The sequence below is a fragment of the Podarcis raffonei genome, chromosome 18, assembly GCF_027172205.1.
Source record: "Podarcis raffonei isolate rPodRaf1 chromosome 18, rPodRaf1.pri, whole genome shotgun sequence".
Lineage (NCBI taxonomy): Eukaryota > Metazoa > Chordata > Lepidosauria > Squamata > Lacertidae > Podarcis > Podarcis raffonei.
In genome coordinates this window covers 2,906,956-2,923,602 of record NC_070619.1, presented here as the reverse complement: position 1 = coordinate 2,923,602, position 16,647 = coordinate 2,906,956, and the positions used below count along the sequence as shown (strand labels likewise).

General features: G+C 49.7%; 1 protein-coding gene across 2 annotated transcripts in view; it reads right to left on the bottom strand.

The window, feature by feature from the left end:
- Positions 1-1,801: 1,801 nt before the first annotated feature.
- Positions 1,802-16,647, bottom strand: part of AP3D1 (adaptor related protein complex 3 subunit delta 1) — a 47,523-nt gene continuing 32,677 nt past the window's right edge. The window contains exons 15-27 of one of the 2 annotated variants that reach the window (XM_053372477.1): positions 15,612-15,685; positions 14,100-14,123; positions 12,746-12,971; positions 12,323-12,385; positions 10,228-10,329; positions 9,376-9,522; positions 8,295-8,342; positions 7,986-8,175; positions 7,063-7,151; positions 5,748-5,833; positions 4,980-5,101; positions 3,772-3,851; positions 1,802-2,584 (exon numbers count right to left, since the gene is read on the bottom strand). In XM_053372477.1, the coding sequence (XP_053228452.1) occupies positions 2,489-2,584; positions 3,772-3,851; positions 4,980-5,101; positions 5,748-5,833; positions 7,063-7,151; positions 7,986-8,175; positions 8,295-8,342; positions 9,376-9,522; positions 10,228-10,329; positions 12,323-12,385; positions 12,746-12,971; positions 14,100-14,123; positions 15,612-15,685 (1,347 nt within the window). In that variant the 3' untranslated portion in view covers positions 1,802-2,488. The remainder of the gene's footprint in view (positions 2,585-3,771; positions 3,852-4,979; positions 5,102-5,747; positions 5,834-7,062; positions 7,152-7,985; positions 8,176-8,294; positions 8,343-9,375; positions 9,523-10,227; positions 10,330-12,322; positions 12,386-12,745; positions 12,972-14,099; positions 14,124-15,611; positions 15,686-16,647) is intronic. The other variant, XM_053372478.1, reaches the window with a different exon arrangement.

Genomic DNA, 16,647 nt, shown 5'->3' with positions numbered 1-16,647 from the left:
AAAAACGAAATGGTGAATTAATGGGTAAGTAACCAAAACTGACGTGGGTGGCGCTGTGGGTTAAACCACAGAGCCTAGGACTTGCCGATCAGAAGGTTGGCAGTTTGAATCCCCACGACGGGGTGAGCTCCCGTTGCTCGGTCCCTGCTCCTGCCAACCTAGCAGTTTGAAAGCACGTCAAAGTGCAAGTAGATAAATAGGTACCGCTCCGGCGGGAAGGCAAACGGCGTTTCCGTGCGCTGCTCTTAGTCCTGCTGGCCACATGACCCGGAAGCTGTACGCCGGCTCCCTTGTCCAATAAAGCGAGCTGAGCGCCGCAACCCCGGAGTCGGCCACGAATGGACCTAATGGTCAGGGGTCCCTTTACCCAAAACTGAAGCTTTTCCAAAGCATGGGGAAAGATGAAAGACCTTTCAAGAGTCAGCTGGTTTTGTAATTTTATTGGATCATCTCAACATACACACACGCACACACAAAAATTGGTACAGCAGCTTTGTGGCGTTTTTCTCTTTCGGGGATTTCAGGGGAAGGGGGGGAATGTCGATAGCAAATAAGTTTGATTTTCTTCTTCCTCCCAACCCCCCAAAAAAACACATCATACAGTTTTTTAAAGGTTCTAGAATCACCAAAAGGTTTCTGCAAGAGAACATAATCTACATGCTAAAGTGAGGGTTTTATTTTTCATCCAGGAATATATGTACACATATATAGATATATATATACTTCTTTTTTTTAATCCACTAATTCCAAGGAACCTTTGTCCTTTTTAAGACAAATTTAAAAGACGCCGTGCAGTCTCCCTCCCAACGCGCACGCAAAAATCCGGACTAAGCCACGGAAGGTTGACCAGGAGCTTCTCCCCGCCCCAAAGAACTTTTTTAATACTTTTATGGGCCCCGACGATAATGTGGGAGAGGGGAGACCTGGATCCATCTGATAAATCAAGTTCTGCCAGAGCAAAACGAACCCCTCTTTCCCCAAGCCGGCAAGCATTTTGCAAGTGGTTTTGGATTTCAAAAAACCCAAACCTACCCCTAAATTATGGGGGGGGGGGAGGTTGAGGCACCCGTGTCTTGAAACAAGCAGCACATCAAAAAGCAAGCCAGAGACCAGGGTTTTCATGCTTGTTTCTGTGCGCTCTCTCTCTGCATCCCACAAAATATACTTTATTTGGGGGTGGGGGTGAGGAGGTTCAAAAATGATATTTTGCGAAACAGGTGGGTTCTTTTTAAAAAATTGCTAAGTGCCATATTCCTTTCAACAGTGATCAAGCTGATTTCAAAATAAATAAGTCGCCGGCTCGCTTCCGTCTTACGGGACAGGCGCGTGGGGGAAGGTTTGTCGAAACTAGAGGGAAGAAGACTTGTTTCCAGCCAAGAATCTCCAAAAAACACAAGGAAGCCGTCCCACAAGCTGTGCGCTCTGCCAGTTTCTCGGACCAATGTCACGCAGCTGATCGATTAAGAGTCTTGATCTGGGAGTTCAGAAGCCCAAGGCACAGTTTATGGGAACGGGTGGAATATGGGGCGAAAAGGGATAACTGGGGTCATGGTGGGAGGACCATGGCCAGAACAGCAGCAGCAGCAGCCAAAGGGGTCAACCTCACATGGTAAGCCAAATAAAAATGTCAAAAATAAAGTGGGGGGGGGATCCACACACAAAACCAAGAGACAATGAACCTTTGGATTTCCAGTTTTCTTTTTGCTACATTCTAAACAAAATAAAAACTTCAGGAATGTGAAATTTTGCGCTCTCTCTCTCTCTCTAAGCGGATATCACAAAGACGCATGGGAAGGGGAAAGGGAATTGATTGATCTCGCAGAACAGGAATGAATCCCGTCCTCGGGAGGCAGAAGGGGAGGCAAACACAACTGGCTTGTGGTGGAGGGAAGCCAACGTAAAAAAACCCAAAACCCCAACAACAGCAACAACAAAACTAATTACAGGTACAGTCAGCCTGGATGTGGACCACCACACCAACACTATGGAGGGTGGTGACCCAGAAGAGCAACCGTGAAATTGGAGCCGATTTAAAGAGATGCGGTGCCTGCGATTTCTTGGGCCGCTCAGCACCACACCTCATGCGGCCATGGACTGTGGCAAGGATCTCTTGGGTGGCTGCGTCAACGATGGTAGGGAGCTTCTGTGGTACAGAAGAAGTTCCCCACCACGGCTGGTCGAAAAGTTCAAAATGGAATGTGAGGGAAGGGGGGAGAGAGAGAAAAGACGACAGCTTCGGGATGTGTAAACCGCCAGAACCGAAAAACAACACCCACCCCCACGTCCCAGGGCGGAGTGGGAGTGGGAAAATGCCCACCCCCAGGAGGGGCAGGTAGGGGAGGACCGTACGTGCGCATGGGAGAGAGAGGGGAGGTGAGAGAATTCTTCATCGCTCGGCCGGATTCAGTCTGTGTGAGCCTCACGACACTCCTCTCTTGGGGGCAGGCGGGGGGAGGAGAACGGATCGCACCAGTTTCTCGGGAGCAACTCAGCACTTTGACAAGGTCTCCTTGAGTTCAGACAGCAGGTTGCCCAGCAAGGTCAGCTCATTGCACTTGGCATCGACGGAGACGGAGTTCTCTCCCTTTGGAAAGAGAGCGGATTTTCATTTGTGGGTGCGGAGAGAGATGAGACAGCAAACACAGGTTGTGGCCAACCAACGCAATCAAATAATAATAATAATAATAATAATAATAATAATAATAATAATAATTTATATCCCACCCTCCCCAGCCGAAGCCAGGCTCAGGGCGGCTAACAACAATAAAAATAACACAGTATTCTAAAATCAATTCATTTTAAAATCAGTTCAAAATCAAATTAATGGCAACCATGCGCTAGAGTTCTGTGAGGATTGCCAAAGGAGGGGGTCAGACTGTGCCTTGGCCAAAGGCCTGGTGGAACAGCTCTGTCTTGCAGGCCCTGCGGAAAGATGTGAAGTCCTGCGGGGCCCTTGTCTCTTGTGACAGAGCGTTCCACCAGATCGGAGCCGCAGCCGAGAAAGCCCTGGCTCTAGTTGAGGCCAGCCTAACCTCTCTGTGGCCTGGGATCTCCAGGATGTTTTTATTTGAAGACCGTAAGTTCCTCCATGGGACATACCGGGAGGGGCGGTCCCGTAGGTACGAGGGTCCTAAGCCGTATAGGGCTTTAAAGGTCAAAACCAGCACCTTAAACCTGATCCTGTACTCCACCGGGAGCCAGTGCAGCTGGTATAGCACCGGGTGAATGTGATCTCGCAGCAAAGACCCCGTAAGGAGTCTCGCTGCGGCATTCTGCACCCACTGGAGTTTCTGGGTCAGTCTCAAGGGCAGCCCCACATAGAGCGAGTTACAATAATCCAGTCTGGAGGTGACCGTCGCGTGGATCACAGTGGCTAGGTCAGGGCGAGAGAGGTAAGGAGCCAATTGCTTAGCTTGGTGGAGATGAAAAAATGCCGCCTTTGTTATAGCTGCAATCTGTGCCTCCATGGAGAGGGAGGTATCGAAGATTACACCCAAACTCTTAACGGACGGTGCTGGCACTAATTGCACCCCCGCAAGAGATGGGAGTTGCCCCCCCAATCCCATATCGTCCCGTCCCAGCCAGAGGACCTCTGTCTTCGAAGGATTTAACTTCAACTGGCTCCCACGTAACCATCCAGCCACAGCTTCCAAACATCTGATCAGTGTGTCTGGGGCCGAGTCAGGATGGCCATCCATCAACAGAAAGGAGGTGGAGCGACTCCTCCAGGATGCAATCATCACCCCACTGTGTCTGCCCCCCCCCACTTACCTTTTTAACTAACAGACAGACATGATGGCCCTGGATAGAACGGCTATACATCGATGCGCAGGAGCCCACTCGCTCGACAACTGAAGGGGAAGGAAAGAGAAGGCGTTTAATAATAATAATAATAAAATTTTTTATTTATATCCCGCCCTCCCCAGCCGAAGCCGGGCTCAGGGCGGCTAACAACAATACAACAATACAAAAGTACAACACAAACAACACTCTAAAATCATTCATTATAAAATTAATTAAATTCAAGCCACTGGCCACCACTGGGCCAGAGCTCCGCGAAGATTGCCGAGGGAGGGAGTCAGGCTGTGCCCTAGCCAAAGGCCTGGTGGAACAGCTCTGTCTTGCAGGCCCTGCGGAAAGATGTCAAGTCCCGCAGGGCCCTAGTCTCTTGTGACAGAGTGTTCCACCAGGTCGGAGCCACAGCCGAAAAAGCCCTGGCTCTAGTTGAGGCCAGCCTAACTTCTCTGTGGCCTGGGACCTTCAAGATGTTTTTATTTGAAGACCGTAAGTTCCTCTGTGGGGCATACCAGGAGAGGCGGTCCCGTAGGTACGAGGGTCCTAGGCCGTATAGGGCTTTAAAGGTTAAAACCAGCACCTTAAACCTGATCCTGTACTCCACCGGGAGCCAGTGCAGTTGATATAGCACCGGATGAATGTGATCTCACAGCGAAGACCCCGTAAGGAGTCTCGCCGCAGCATTCTGCACCCGCTGGAGTTTAAGATGGGGCGTCTTCGTCCTCTCCCTCAAAAACAAGGCTAAGCTTTCAGGAGTGTGAATGAGAAGGAGGAGGAGGAGAGCTTACTCCCTCTGCCCATATCAGCAAGAAGCACTGGTTAGATCTCCTGGGGGGAAGAAGCAGAGCTCAAAGCAGGGACTCATGCTGAGAAGCGACAGAAGGCCTCCTCAGAGAGTGGGCAAGCTCACTCCTGACGCATCCAAACCCGGTGCAGAGAGAGATGACACGTAAAGGCAGCAAAAGCCCAACCCCCCTTACCTGCCAGTCATAAGGTCTTAAGCAGGGCGTGGAAACCCTCAAATTTGCCCCATAACAAATGCCAACAGCTGGAGGGGGGGAAATCAGGCCTGGCAACCAATCCATTGACATTATTTTCAGCTCTCCAACCCCACTATGACAGTCTATCCTGGGTTGTTGTTGTTGTTTTTTGAGGAGGAGGAACTTACTGCAGCAGGACCTCACCTGAGAAGTGATGGTGGAAGCAGATTTTCGCCAGGAGGTGGTGGAAAGGCATGGTGATGCTGTCGACTTTGAAGGATCTGGCGTGCAGGTCCCCCGACTCCAGCAACCTGGCATAAGCATCACTTGGGGGAGGAGAAATCAAGGTGAATTGAGCGGCAAAGGAAGCTGGGGGAAGAGGAGTGGGCCGGGACACCACCTCTGGCTTGGCCACTTCTGCCCAAGGTGGGCAGGAAAAGCCTTTTAATGAAATTGTTTATTATGATCTTGGGACCAACCAGCCCTGGCGAGCAAACGCACACTCATGCCGACACACAAAGAAGGGAGAAGCATCAAAGTAAGTACATTCAAATGACGTTGCAAAGAAATAGGGTTCATAAACAAGCTTGTTTCCCCCTGCTCTGGAGGGCAGGACTCGAACCCATGGCTTCAAGTTACAAGGAAGGAGATTCCAATTAAACATCAGGAAGAAGTTTCTGACGGTGAGAGCTGTGTGATAGTGGAAAGGGTTTACTTGGGAGCTGTGAACTCTCCTTCCTTGGTGATTTTTAAGCAAAGGTTGGGTGCCCACCTGTCATGGATGCTTGAGCAGATTTCTGCATTGCAGGGGGGTTGGACTAGATGGCCCTTGGTGGTCCCTCCTGACTCTACAATTTATGATTCTACAAACATTTTCTCATAAAAGCAGGCCAAGGGAGAAGCGTGTCAGGTCGATCTCTGCATCCAACAGTAGAAGTTCATCTGTCCGCTCCCAGAGTCTCAAGAGCTCACCTGTAACAGGGCGTCGTGATAAGGTAGGAGGCGCAGCTGAAATGCAACTTGAAGTCCAGCTTTTCGTGTGTTGAGCCTTCCTCGTCCTGCCAGAAAACAACAGAGGGTGGGAAGTGGGGGCAAAGGAAGCAGACGCCCCCCCAAATGCATCCCTGAAACAGCCTCTTCTCATGGGTCCCAATGGAGGAAGGAGGCAGAAAAAGCCCCGCCACGGACCCTCCCACATGCTCCATTTTTCACTCCAGCCAACCGCCTAGCTGTTCCTCTCCGATGCTTTGGAAAAAAAATCTGGCTTTACAGTCCCTTCTACCTGTAAGAGTCCCAAGGATGGGATAAAGCCGCACCCAATATATTAATAGAAAATCACCATTTATTATTTTTATATACTGCCCTTCATCTGAGGATCCCAGGGCGGTTTTCTGGCATAAAAACACAACAATACACAACGGAAAAGCAATAACCCCTCCAGGCCACAGATTTTGTTAGTGTAGCTGCACAGTGGATTTTTATATATCAAGCTGCCAGCCGGCTTTGTCTGCCTCCTGCACTCAACCTTGGCTGGAGAAGTAATAAACACATTTTTGTGGAGGACAGAGGGACCGAGGAGGAGAAAAATGAGGTCTATGTAGCTGCCTCCTTCTCCCCAGAGAGGGCGGTGCCTTCACCCACCCTCCTAGATGCCCACATATTGGCAGGATGCCCTGCGGGTGCTGCTAAACTCTGCCATGAGCCCCTGTGGCCAGCATGACCAATGGCCAGCGATGAAGGTGGAGATTGGGTGTTCAGCGTCGTCTTGAAGAGCCTTAAGTCCCCTGACTTATTTATTTACGAAACTGGTTCGGGGCTCTTTCATCCTTAATCTGTTTCAAACTTTAAAAAAAAAATACCGTGCAAAAATGAGTTTTAATGTTAACGGTGTGCTTTTGTTTATTCTTATTTTACTTATGAGATTTATAGGCCACCCTTCATCACAAGATCTTGGGGCGGTTCACGGAGTAAAAAAATAAAGGTTAAAAACATGAATTGGAATACAAGAAGGGGAGGTATGAGGAGGTCAGGGAAATATGTCATAGAAAATTAAGTATTCAGAATTGTATGTGTTTTTCTTTTTCTTTTTTCTTTTTGTTTGTATAAAATTGGAAACTTAATAAATATCTTTATAAAAACATGAAAGTAAGTAAAATTTAATTGTAACAGCCTGCCATAGGACCTTGGGGTGAAGGGCAGGCAATGAATTGTAATAATAATAGTAATATTAGTAATAAGAATAATAATAATAGAATTCAAGCACTGGGAAAGTGGAAGAGGCCCTTACTTTGACGATAAACGTGAGGGTTCCTTTTAGTTTCTGCGCCATGACAATACTTTGCAAGGTGAAGACAAACTGGGCTTCGTTGGACACCCCTAAATTGGGAGAATGGAGAAAATTTTAAAAAAGAAATAAATTCAAAAATATTCACTCTCTTCCATTTTGGCTCAAGCTTGATCGATTGGGGGGGGGGAGCCCTACCAAACCCACACAGAGGCACACTAAGAACACATAGTTTGGAAGTGTATGAAAATGAAAAGTATCAAAGACCCTCAGCAAAGTCACACAGCTACAGAGAAGACTGCCCCTCAACTACTATCAAATTCTGTCATTTGTATTAATGTAAACTTCCAGTAAACCTCCAGAACATATTCCCCAGTATATTTTATCTTATTGATATAGCTGGTGGCTCAAACATATGAAGTTTCTATCTATCTATTATGTGAAAAAAATAATAATAATCAAATATCCTTTATTATGCATAGCAAAACCACACATTATCAAATAGAAACTGTATACAAATTATGCAAAATACAAGCTCAACCTAACAAGGTTTGTCCCAGTCAGATCTTTAACTCCAAAGAAAAACAATTTGCATAAATAATACAACCACTAAATCTCTTTATAATGGCCCAGTCTTTCTACATGGACAGCACTCAAAAATTCAGCCACTATTAAAGTAATTTGATCATTACTGTCCGAAAGCAGGTTCTGAACCGTTGGTAGCATAGAAGTCAGCCTATTGAGTTGTAAGGCCTCTAATAATTGTCTTCTGGCATAATAATAATAATTTGAAAGGTTGCCCCTGGGCTTAATCTAGATATGACCCCTTTGATGCCATTAAACATTTGGTGGAAAGGGAGGCTTTCTTGACACTCCTTGACAACTCTGGCCAACCCTGCACCGTCCCCAGCAAAGACAGGACATACCAGGGGGCAGCTGGAAGGGGACAGGAATTCCGTCATGTATCGAGGAGCCTTCCGGCCGGAACATTTTAGTGTTGAGTGAGTCCAGGACATTCAGCTCCATGCTCTTCAGGAAGCTGCTGCTTTTGTTCTCGAAGATGATGGAGACGGTCACCTGGCTGTCGTTCTGCAGGTTCCCCTGGATGTCGTAGGTCTGCGGGAGGAGGCATTTGTGAAGAGGGAGCAGCAGCAGCGGAGCTGGAGACCATCGCTCAACCACTGCACACTTAAGGCGCTTGCACTCCACGGAGGAGCAGACCCAGCCCCACTCACCATTTTGATGTACGCGTTTTCGGCAAGGAGGGCGTAACTTGACATTGGCTGGAAGGCAGAAAGAAAAGGGCGTCATTCCTGAGCTGCGGCCAACTATGTGTGGAGAGGCAGCGTGGTTAGAGTGCCGGAAGAGGACTTGGGAGACCAGGTTCGAATCCCCACTCAGCTAAGAAGCTGTCTGGGTGGCCTTGGGCGAGTCACTCACTCTCAGCCTAAACTACCGTATTTTTCGCACCATAGGGCGCACCTAGTTTTCAGAGGGGGAAATCAAGGAAAAAAATATGACACCCCCCCCCAGCTCTGGGAGCAGCGGACAGGCTGCAGGCAGCCTGTGCGCTTCTCCCAGACCTTCTTCCTGCTTTTGCGGGAGGTAGGGGAATTCCCCCACCTCCTGCGAAACCTGCAGAAGCCGTGCGCTCTTTAAAGGGTGCGTGGCTCCTGTGGGCTTTTCTACAAGGTGGGAGAAGGGACTGATGCGGAGCTTGTGTGCAGCTCTTGGGGGCTTTTCCCGCCTGCCTCCCCCCTGCATTCGCTCCATAGGACGCACACACATTTTCCCTTGCTTTTTAGGAGGGAAAAAGTGCGTCCTATAGAGCGAAAAATACGGTACCTCGCAGGGTTTTTGAACGGACTAAATGTAGGCCACCTTGAGTTCGTTATAGAAAAAGGGAAGGTTATAAACGCAATAAATATATATAAAGTTCTGCTTGGGGTAAACCCACTGAAATTAAGAGAAGTTAGTAATGCCTATCAATTTCCGTGGGTCTACTCTGGGCAGGACCAACACTGGCTATGATTAAAAGAAATCTCTGTACAGGAGTGTTTCCCAAACTTGGGTCTCCAGCTGGTTTTGGGACTACAATTCCCATCATCCTAACCACTGGTGTCCTGCTAGCTAGGGATGATGGGAGTTGTAGTCCCCAAACAGCTGGAGACCTGAGTTTGGGAAATCCTGCAGAAGACCTCTCAAGTGGTTTGCCAGATGGCCTAAAATATTCATTTAAAATACCAATAAAAAACAAGTTAATAATAATAGCCAGAAAAAAAACCACAAAGAGGCAATTATAAGACCCTTGCTCACCGGTAACGGTTCATCCTCCAGCGTCCCGTTCTGCACCGATTCTGCAGGGAGCTCCTCTCCACTGTTGCCCTGGTGTTTTTTCGACTTCTTATCCTTGGACTTCTCCTCTTTCTTGTGCTTCTTCTTCTTGTGCTTGGAGGACTTTGACTGCGCCAGGGGGAAATCCAGGGGTAAGACACCTTCCTCCCATATCGCCCATTAAAAGCCAAGGTGTGAACCTTGGCGATCTCCGCCAGGCCCTGCCCTGTGCAACTCCCTGCCCATAGAGGGAACTGCCCCAGCCTTCCTTCCAAAGTCTCTCAAAAACCGCTTTTGGGACAGGCGCTTCGCACTACGGATGTTTCTCCTTAACCAAGCAACATCTGCTGCTGTCTTATTGTGCTTTTTAATTAATAATAACAAATGATAATCATATTATTTATATGCTCCCCTACCACGCTGGGCAGCTACCAACAAAACATTAAAAACACAATAAAACACTGAAGACTAAAAACTTCCCTATATGGGGCTGCTTTCAGGTGTCTTTCAAGTTGTGTAGTTGTTTATCTCCCTGACATCTGACGGGAGGGCGTTCCACAGGGCAGGCGCCACCACCAAGAAGGCCCTCTGCCTGGTTTTCTGTAACTTCACTTCTCAAAGGGGGGGGGGAGACTGCCAGAAGGCCCTTGGAGCTGGCCCTCTGTGTCCAGACTGGACGATCGGTTATATTGTATTCCATATTGCAAGCTGCCTTGACATATCATATGAAAGCACGGGGCGCAAATATTCAAGTAAACAATAAAAGAAGCCGACTCACAACCCCCCTGCTCCCCCCCCTTTTTGGCATTCAGGGACAGGGACTTGGCCACTCACCTTTCCTTCCTCTTCCTCCTCCAGCTCTTCTTCTCGCACTTCCTTCTGGGCCCCCACTGGCTCCCCAGCCCCTGCGAGATTCACGCTCGGCTCAGAAGGGCTCTAAAGGGAGGCGGCAAGATTGAAATTATTTATACCCTGCCCATCTGGCTGGGTTGCCCCAGCCACTCTGGGGCAGCTTTCAACAAATTAAAACACAGTTAGACATCAAACATTAAAAACTTCCCCATACAGGGCCACCTTCAGATGTCTTCTAAAAGTTCTAGTTTATCTCATTGACGTCTGGTGGAAAATGCTCAAAAAGCAAGCCAAGGGACTAAGGGACAGCTCTCCCGGAGGGGCAAGGAGGGGTCTTACTTTACAATGGCTCATGCCCTGAAACTGTGGGCAGCTCCCTGCTTGCACCCCTCCCCCAAGCCCACTGGCTGCCTGTTTACCAGGCCAGGCTCAGGGTTCTTGCGTTAATTTACAAGGCCCTTAACAACATGGCTCCAGGAGATCTTAAGATACTGCCTGATACCTTATATCCCAGTCTTATCGCTAAGATACCGGGGGCGAGGAGAGAAAACATGGGAGTAACAAGTTCCAAGGTCTTCGCCTAAACCAGCTGTTTTCAACCTTTTTGAGTCCACAGCTTTTTGACCAACTCCATTCTTTCTCACCCTTTTTTCGAACACCCTCCTTTGTGGAGTGTTCCCTCAGCTTCCTCTCTTCTCCCCTCTCCTTGGGAGTCTTCTGGGCAGTTGCTGCCCTTGGTTTCTGAGCTGCCTGCCCCAAAGAGAGGTGTCTCCTCACACTGCCCCACAGGGGCCTGGGAAGCACCCCCTGACCAGCCCCAGAGGCACCATTTGCCTAGGGAGCCTGTAGCCGGGGCTGCTGCAATGAACAGCCATGCAAGACTTTGGGAGGAAGACGCAAGAGGGCATCAGAGGAGGGAGGGAAGGAAGGAAGGAAAGAAAGAGGGACAGAGGCCATTGTTGCCTGCAGCACCCCTGACCAACATCCAGTGCACCCCAGGGTGCCACAGTGCACTGGTTGAAAACCACTGGTTTAAGGAGTCCTTTGGAGCCTGGGCTTACTGTATTTTTCGCTCTATAAGACACGCCTAGTTTTTAGAGGAGGAAAGGGGGAAAGCCCTGGTGTGTTTTTTTGGGATCAGCTCACAGTTGTGCAGCTTCTTTTGCAAAGGGGAAAAGCCCCCTTTTTGGAGGATCAGCTCAAAGTTGTTGATATTACTTTGCAAAGGGAAAAAAAAATCCTGTTTTTATGGGGTTCAGCTCAAAGTTCTGCAGCTTCCTTAGGAAAGGAAAGGGAGCCCTTTCTACAATTTCCAGACAAATCATCTAATCAGCCAGTCACATGTCGCTGGGGAAACAAACAGTCTCAGTCTGCAGAACATTCAACAATGGAGGCCTGGGCAAAGGGCCGGGGCTGGAAAGGGAGCCAGCGATTGACCACACATTCGCTCCATAAGATGCACAGACATTTCCCCTTACTTTTTAGAAGGAATAAAGTGTGTCTTACGGAGCGAAAAATACGTACCGTATTTTTCGCCCTATAGAACGCACTTTTCCCCCTCCAAAAATGAAGGGGAAATGTTTGTGCGCCCTATGGGGCGAATGCAGGCTTTGGCTGAAGCCTGGAGAGCGAGAGGGGGCGGTGCGCACCGACCCCTCTTGCTCTCCTGGCTTCAGGAAGCTATCCGCAAGCTTTGGGAGCCCGTGGGAGTTTCCGCCGGGCTCCCAAGGCTTGCGGACAGCAGCCTGCAGCCTGAAACCCGGGGAGCGCAGCGGAGCACACCCCGGGCTTCGGGCAGATATCCGCAAGCCTTGGGAGCCCAGTGGAAGTTCCTGCCGGGCTCCCTAGGCTTGCGGATAGCAGCCTGTTCTGAGGGCTGGGGTTGGGGGAAGCTCGGGCATCCCCTGCCCCAGCTCCACGCCTGGGGGGGAAATAATCCCCCCCCCCAAAAAAACTAGGTGCGCCCTATGGGCCGGTGCGCCCTATAGGGCGAATAATACGGTATATATCTGAGTTTGCAACACTTGCACGCACACGCACACACACATCATTTCGGAGCTCTGCAATGGAGATTAACCTTTGCTTCCGTAGCAGCTGCAGGCGGCGGACCGTCAGAAAGCCAGAAGTCCATGTCTTCCTGCTGGAATGAGAGAGAAGGGGAGCGAAAAAGGACTGTGGGTTACCTGTAGTGCACTTTCTTTTACAACATATTTAAATCTTACAACTAATAATAATAATAATAATCACCACCACCACTCCACCCCGATACACGAAGTGTGTATGAAAACAGCAAACCCCGTGCCCATTTCTGGGTGCTTTCGAACTATAACTCCCAGTATCATCTGCGACTGATGAGCCCTGCTGGAATGCAGCAGCTGAACTATAACTCCCATCAGACCTGGGTGCTGGGAATCAGAGTGCAATGGCTGGACCCTCCACGGGGCTCCCCGTCCCTGCTCTGAACGGACTCTAGGAGAGCACAGGTGTGTGGGTGTCTTACCTTCTTCTCCTCTTCCTCTTGCTCCTCCTCCACCTCCTCCTCGATCTTCCTCTCCCTCTCCTTCCTCTTCTCTTTCTCCCGCTCCTTCTCTTTGTGCTTCTTCTCCTTCTTCTTCGGTCGCTTGCTCTTCTTCTCTGCGGAGAGCACTTCCGCCTCCTGGGGCGACTTGAGGTCGTCGGCGTTCCTGTGTTTCTGCACCGGAAGCTTCTCGCTGTCCGCCAAAGGCCTTTTTAGTGGGAAGGAAGAACAGGGGAGGTTTGTTTGCTTTTAATTATGCGTTTCGTTTGCATTTTTGCATCTCTTTTTGCTTTTATATGCCGTGAACTGCCTTGTGATCTTCAGGTGAAGGGTAAATAAATATACAAATTCAACTCAGGCTGCAAAAAACACCATCTCGAGATCCAGCCTCCTGTTTTCCAACCCAAAAGCAAGATTCTAGCAGGGCCGGTAATATGGTGCCCATTGCAAGGCCAGAATTAACACCACACACTCTCTCATGCATAGCACACAGCTACACCGCTGAATGAACCCTCTGAAACGGCCTGAGGGCGACCAGAAGTTCCCCGACACTAGTCTTTGCCTTTCTGGTGCCCTCCAGCGGCCCTGGACCACAAGTCCCAGCAGCCCCCATGCTGGCTGCGGCTGTTGGGGAGTCGTGATGGCGGAAATTCCAGAACATCTGAAGGGCACCTGGGCTGCGGAAGGCTGTCCTGGAATAAGTTTCAGGAGCACTACAACAGGTTAACAGCGAGGTGGATTGCATACGGCTGCTTTCCTGGTCGCCTATGGCGAACGGAAGATTGGCTCCAGGCAAGCAAGCGACCAAACGCCATTCAGAGCATGGAACTCCCCGCCACTAGAAATCAGGCAGGCACCAGATGCAAGGCTGAAACAGGTTTATTCCAGGAGGCCTTTGCACCATAAATGCTGTTCTGGGATTTTCAGTTTTGCATACTGCATGTTTTTTATTTTGTAAGTTGCTTTAGTGAACACTAGGATTTTTTAAAAAGTTTCTTTTGTTCCAGGCCACAAACATGCAAATTTAGGTCTATGCAGGCAGAAGAGAGAGAGAGAATTGATTTTCCCCGCTAGACTCTCAAAATACGGAGAGTCTATTTTTTCTGCTGCAATTTGGGGTGGGGTGGCTGGGTCAGCAGCTCTCTTGGCCGTGTCGGGGTTTTACGACGTCAGGAAGGGAGCAGCCAACTTGTGGTTTTTGCATTGTAATTTTATGTTGTGAACTGCCCTGAGATCTATGGATAAAGGGGCAGTATGCAAATTTAATAGATAATGAAAAGAACAACTTCCCATACACTGGGGAGAGAGAGAAAGAGAGGGAGAAGGGAGCGCTTACCTCGCCGATTTCCCTGAAACCAGACTGTGTGTGAAAGACAGAGAGAAAGAGAGGGAGACAGGAAAAAAATAAAATAAAATACACATGACGACAGAATACAGCAACTGTGCGAATGGAAGAAGCAGGAGGGAAAGAGACAGAGAGTGAGAAATGCAAAATAATTCTGGTGATGCCTCACAGGACATACAAACAGAAGAGCTGGAAGAACCTGAGGAGCAAACCTAGCCTTTTAAAAGACGCAGTGGAAGTGTCCAAATCGATGGCTTCACCTCCTAAACTAAGCTAAGCCCACAAGGTGAAGACTGGGGGGGAGGACCTGTGACCCCTGGGTCTAATCTGGCCCACAAGGTCATTGCCCGTCCCAAACCACGCTCACCCCAGAGGTCGCATGTGACATATAGGAGGGCTTGCCATACTCGCAAGTGGACTATATTTGAATTGTTCTCATTCTCGGTAATGCTTTTCTTTTTTAAAAAACGACAACACCCACAATTCATGCGCAAGGCTTAGAAATCTGAATACAGTGGTACCCCGCAAGACGAACGCCTCGGAAGACGAAAAACTCGCTAGACGAAGGAGTTTTTCGTTTTCTTAGCCGCTTCGCAAGACGCATTTCCCTATGGGCTTGCTTCGCAAAACGAAGCTTGCCCCGCAAGCTCCGGGGATAGCGGGGAAGCGCAGCGCGCCTTCCCCTCTGTCCCCGGACCCCTTTTGAACCAAGGGGCGGCAACGGGGAGAAGCGATCTTCTCCCCTCCGCCCCTTGCTTCAAAAGAGGGGACAGAGGGGAAGACGCGCGCGCCTTCCCCTCTCTCCCCGGAGATTGCGGGGCAGGCAACGGGGAGAAGCAATCTTCTCCCCGCCGCCCCTTGCTTTAAACAGGTCCGGGGACAGAGGGGAAGGCGCGCGGCGCTTCCCCTCTGTCCCCGGACGGTCTCCATAGGAACGCATTGATTGATTTTCAATGCATTCCTATGGGAAACCGTGCTTCGCAAGACGAAAAACTCGCAAGAAGAAAAAACTTGCGGAACGAATTAATTTCGTCTTGCGAGGCACCACTGTATTAAGCCATCTCCATCTCTCCACCTAAACACCTGAAACAAATGAATGAAATATTGCTGAACTACAGCCAAAAGTAGGGAAACTATGGCCCTCCAGGCATTGCTGAACTAAAACTCCCACCAGCCTCCACAAGCATGGCCGATGACTGGGGGTGATGGGAGTTGTAGTTCAGCAAAATGCCTGGCTGGCCAAAGGATCCTTGCACTCGGATGCTGTTTTTTGTTGCATCAATTAAGTCTTTTAAATGTGTTGTTAGCCGCCCTGAGCCCGGTTTTCTGAACCGGGAAGGGTGGGGTATAAAGAAAAATAATTATTATTATTATTATTATTATTATTATTATTATTATTATTATCCCACAGAAGAGCAGCAAAGCAACAGGCCTCAGCTGACGTCAGAAAGGTTTAACGCTAGCCAGGAAAGCAGAAGAACGTCAGCCCAGCTTTTTCCTTACTTGTCAAGGTCAATGTCCAGGGCCTTGTAGGGGTCGTTGGGGTCCTTGTCATCCTCGTCGCTGGGCAGAGCATTCTGGGAAAAAAGCCAAAAGAGCAGAGGGTCAAAGAGGTGCTGACCTCCAAGGGCGGGGGAAAGGGGGTCTGGTGACTTACCCTCCATTGCCACAGCGACATAATTTTTTCAAAGTCAGAAATATGTTCCTACCACCCTGAACCAAGAGATACAGTGGTACCTCGCAAGTCGAAATTAATTCGTTCTGCAAGTTTTTTCTTCTTGCGAGTTTTTCGTCTTGCGAAGCACGGTTTCCCATAGGAATGCACTGAAAATCAATCAATGCGTTCCTATGGAAACCGCCTTCAGACCAGGTCCGGGGACAGTCTGTCCCCTGACCTCTTCTGAAGGCTGGGGGGGGGGGACAAGGGCTTTTCTTCCCACCGCCAGCCTTCAGAAGGCTGTTCTGAAGGCTGGCGGTGGGAAGAAAAGCCCTTCTCCCCACCTCCCGCCCCGCAAGCTCCGGGGACAGGAGGGCTTTGCTGCCGCCTGCCAGCATTTTAAAAGCCCCCGGGACAGCGGAGAAGTCTCCGCTGTCCCGGGAAGGCAGCCGGGGGGGGAGCAAAGACTTTTGCCCCCCGCCGGCCTTCAGAAGAGGTCCAGGACCTCTTCTGAAGGCCGGCGGCGGGTGAAAGTCTTTGCTCCCCCCCGCCTGCCTTCAAAAGCCGTCCGGGATAGCGGAGAAACGCACTGCGCTTCTCCGCTATCCCGGGAAGGCAGGCGGTCGGGAGCAAAGACTTTTGCCCCCCGCCAGCCTTCAGAAGAGGTCCAGGACCTCTTCTGAAGGCCGGCGGTGGGCGAAAGTCTTTGCTCCCAACCGCCAGCATTTTAAAAGAGGTCCCCAGAGATTTCCCTATGGGCTTTCTTCTTGCGAAGCAAGCCCATAGGGAAATTCGTCTGGCGAAGCACCTCGAAAAACGGAAAACTCTTTCTTCTTGCGAGTTTTCCGTCTTGCGAGGCATTCGTCTTGCGAGGTACCACTG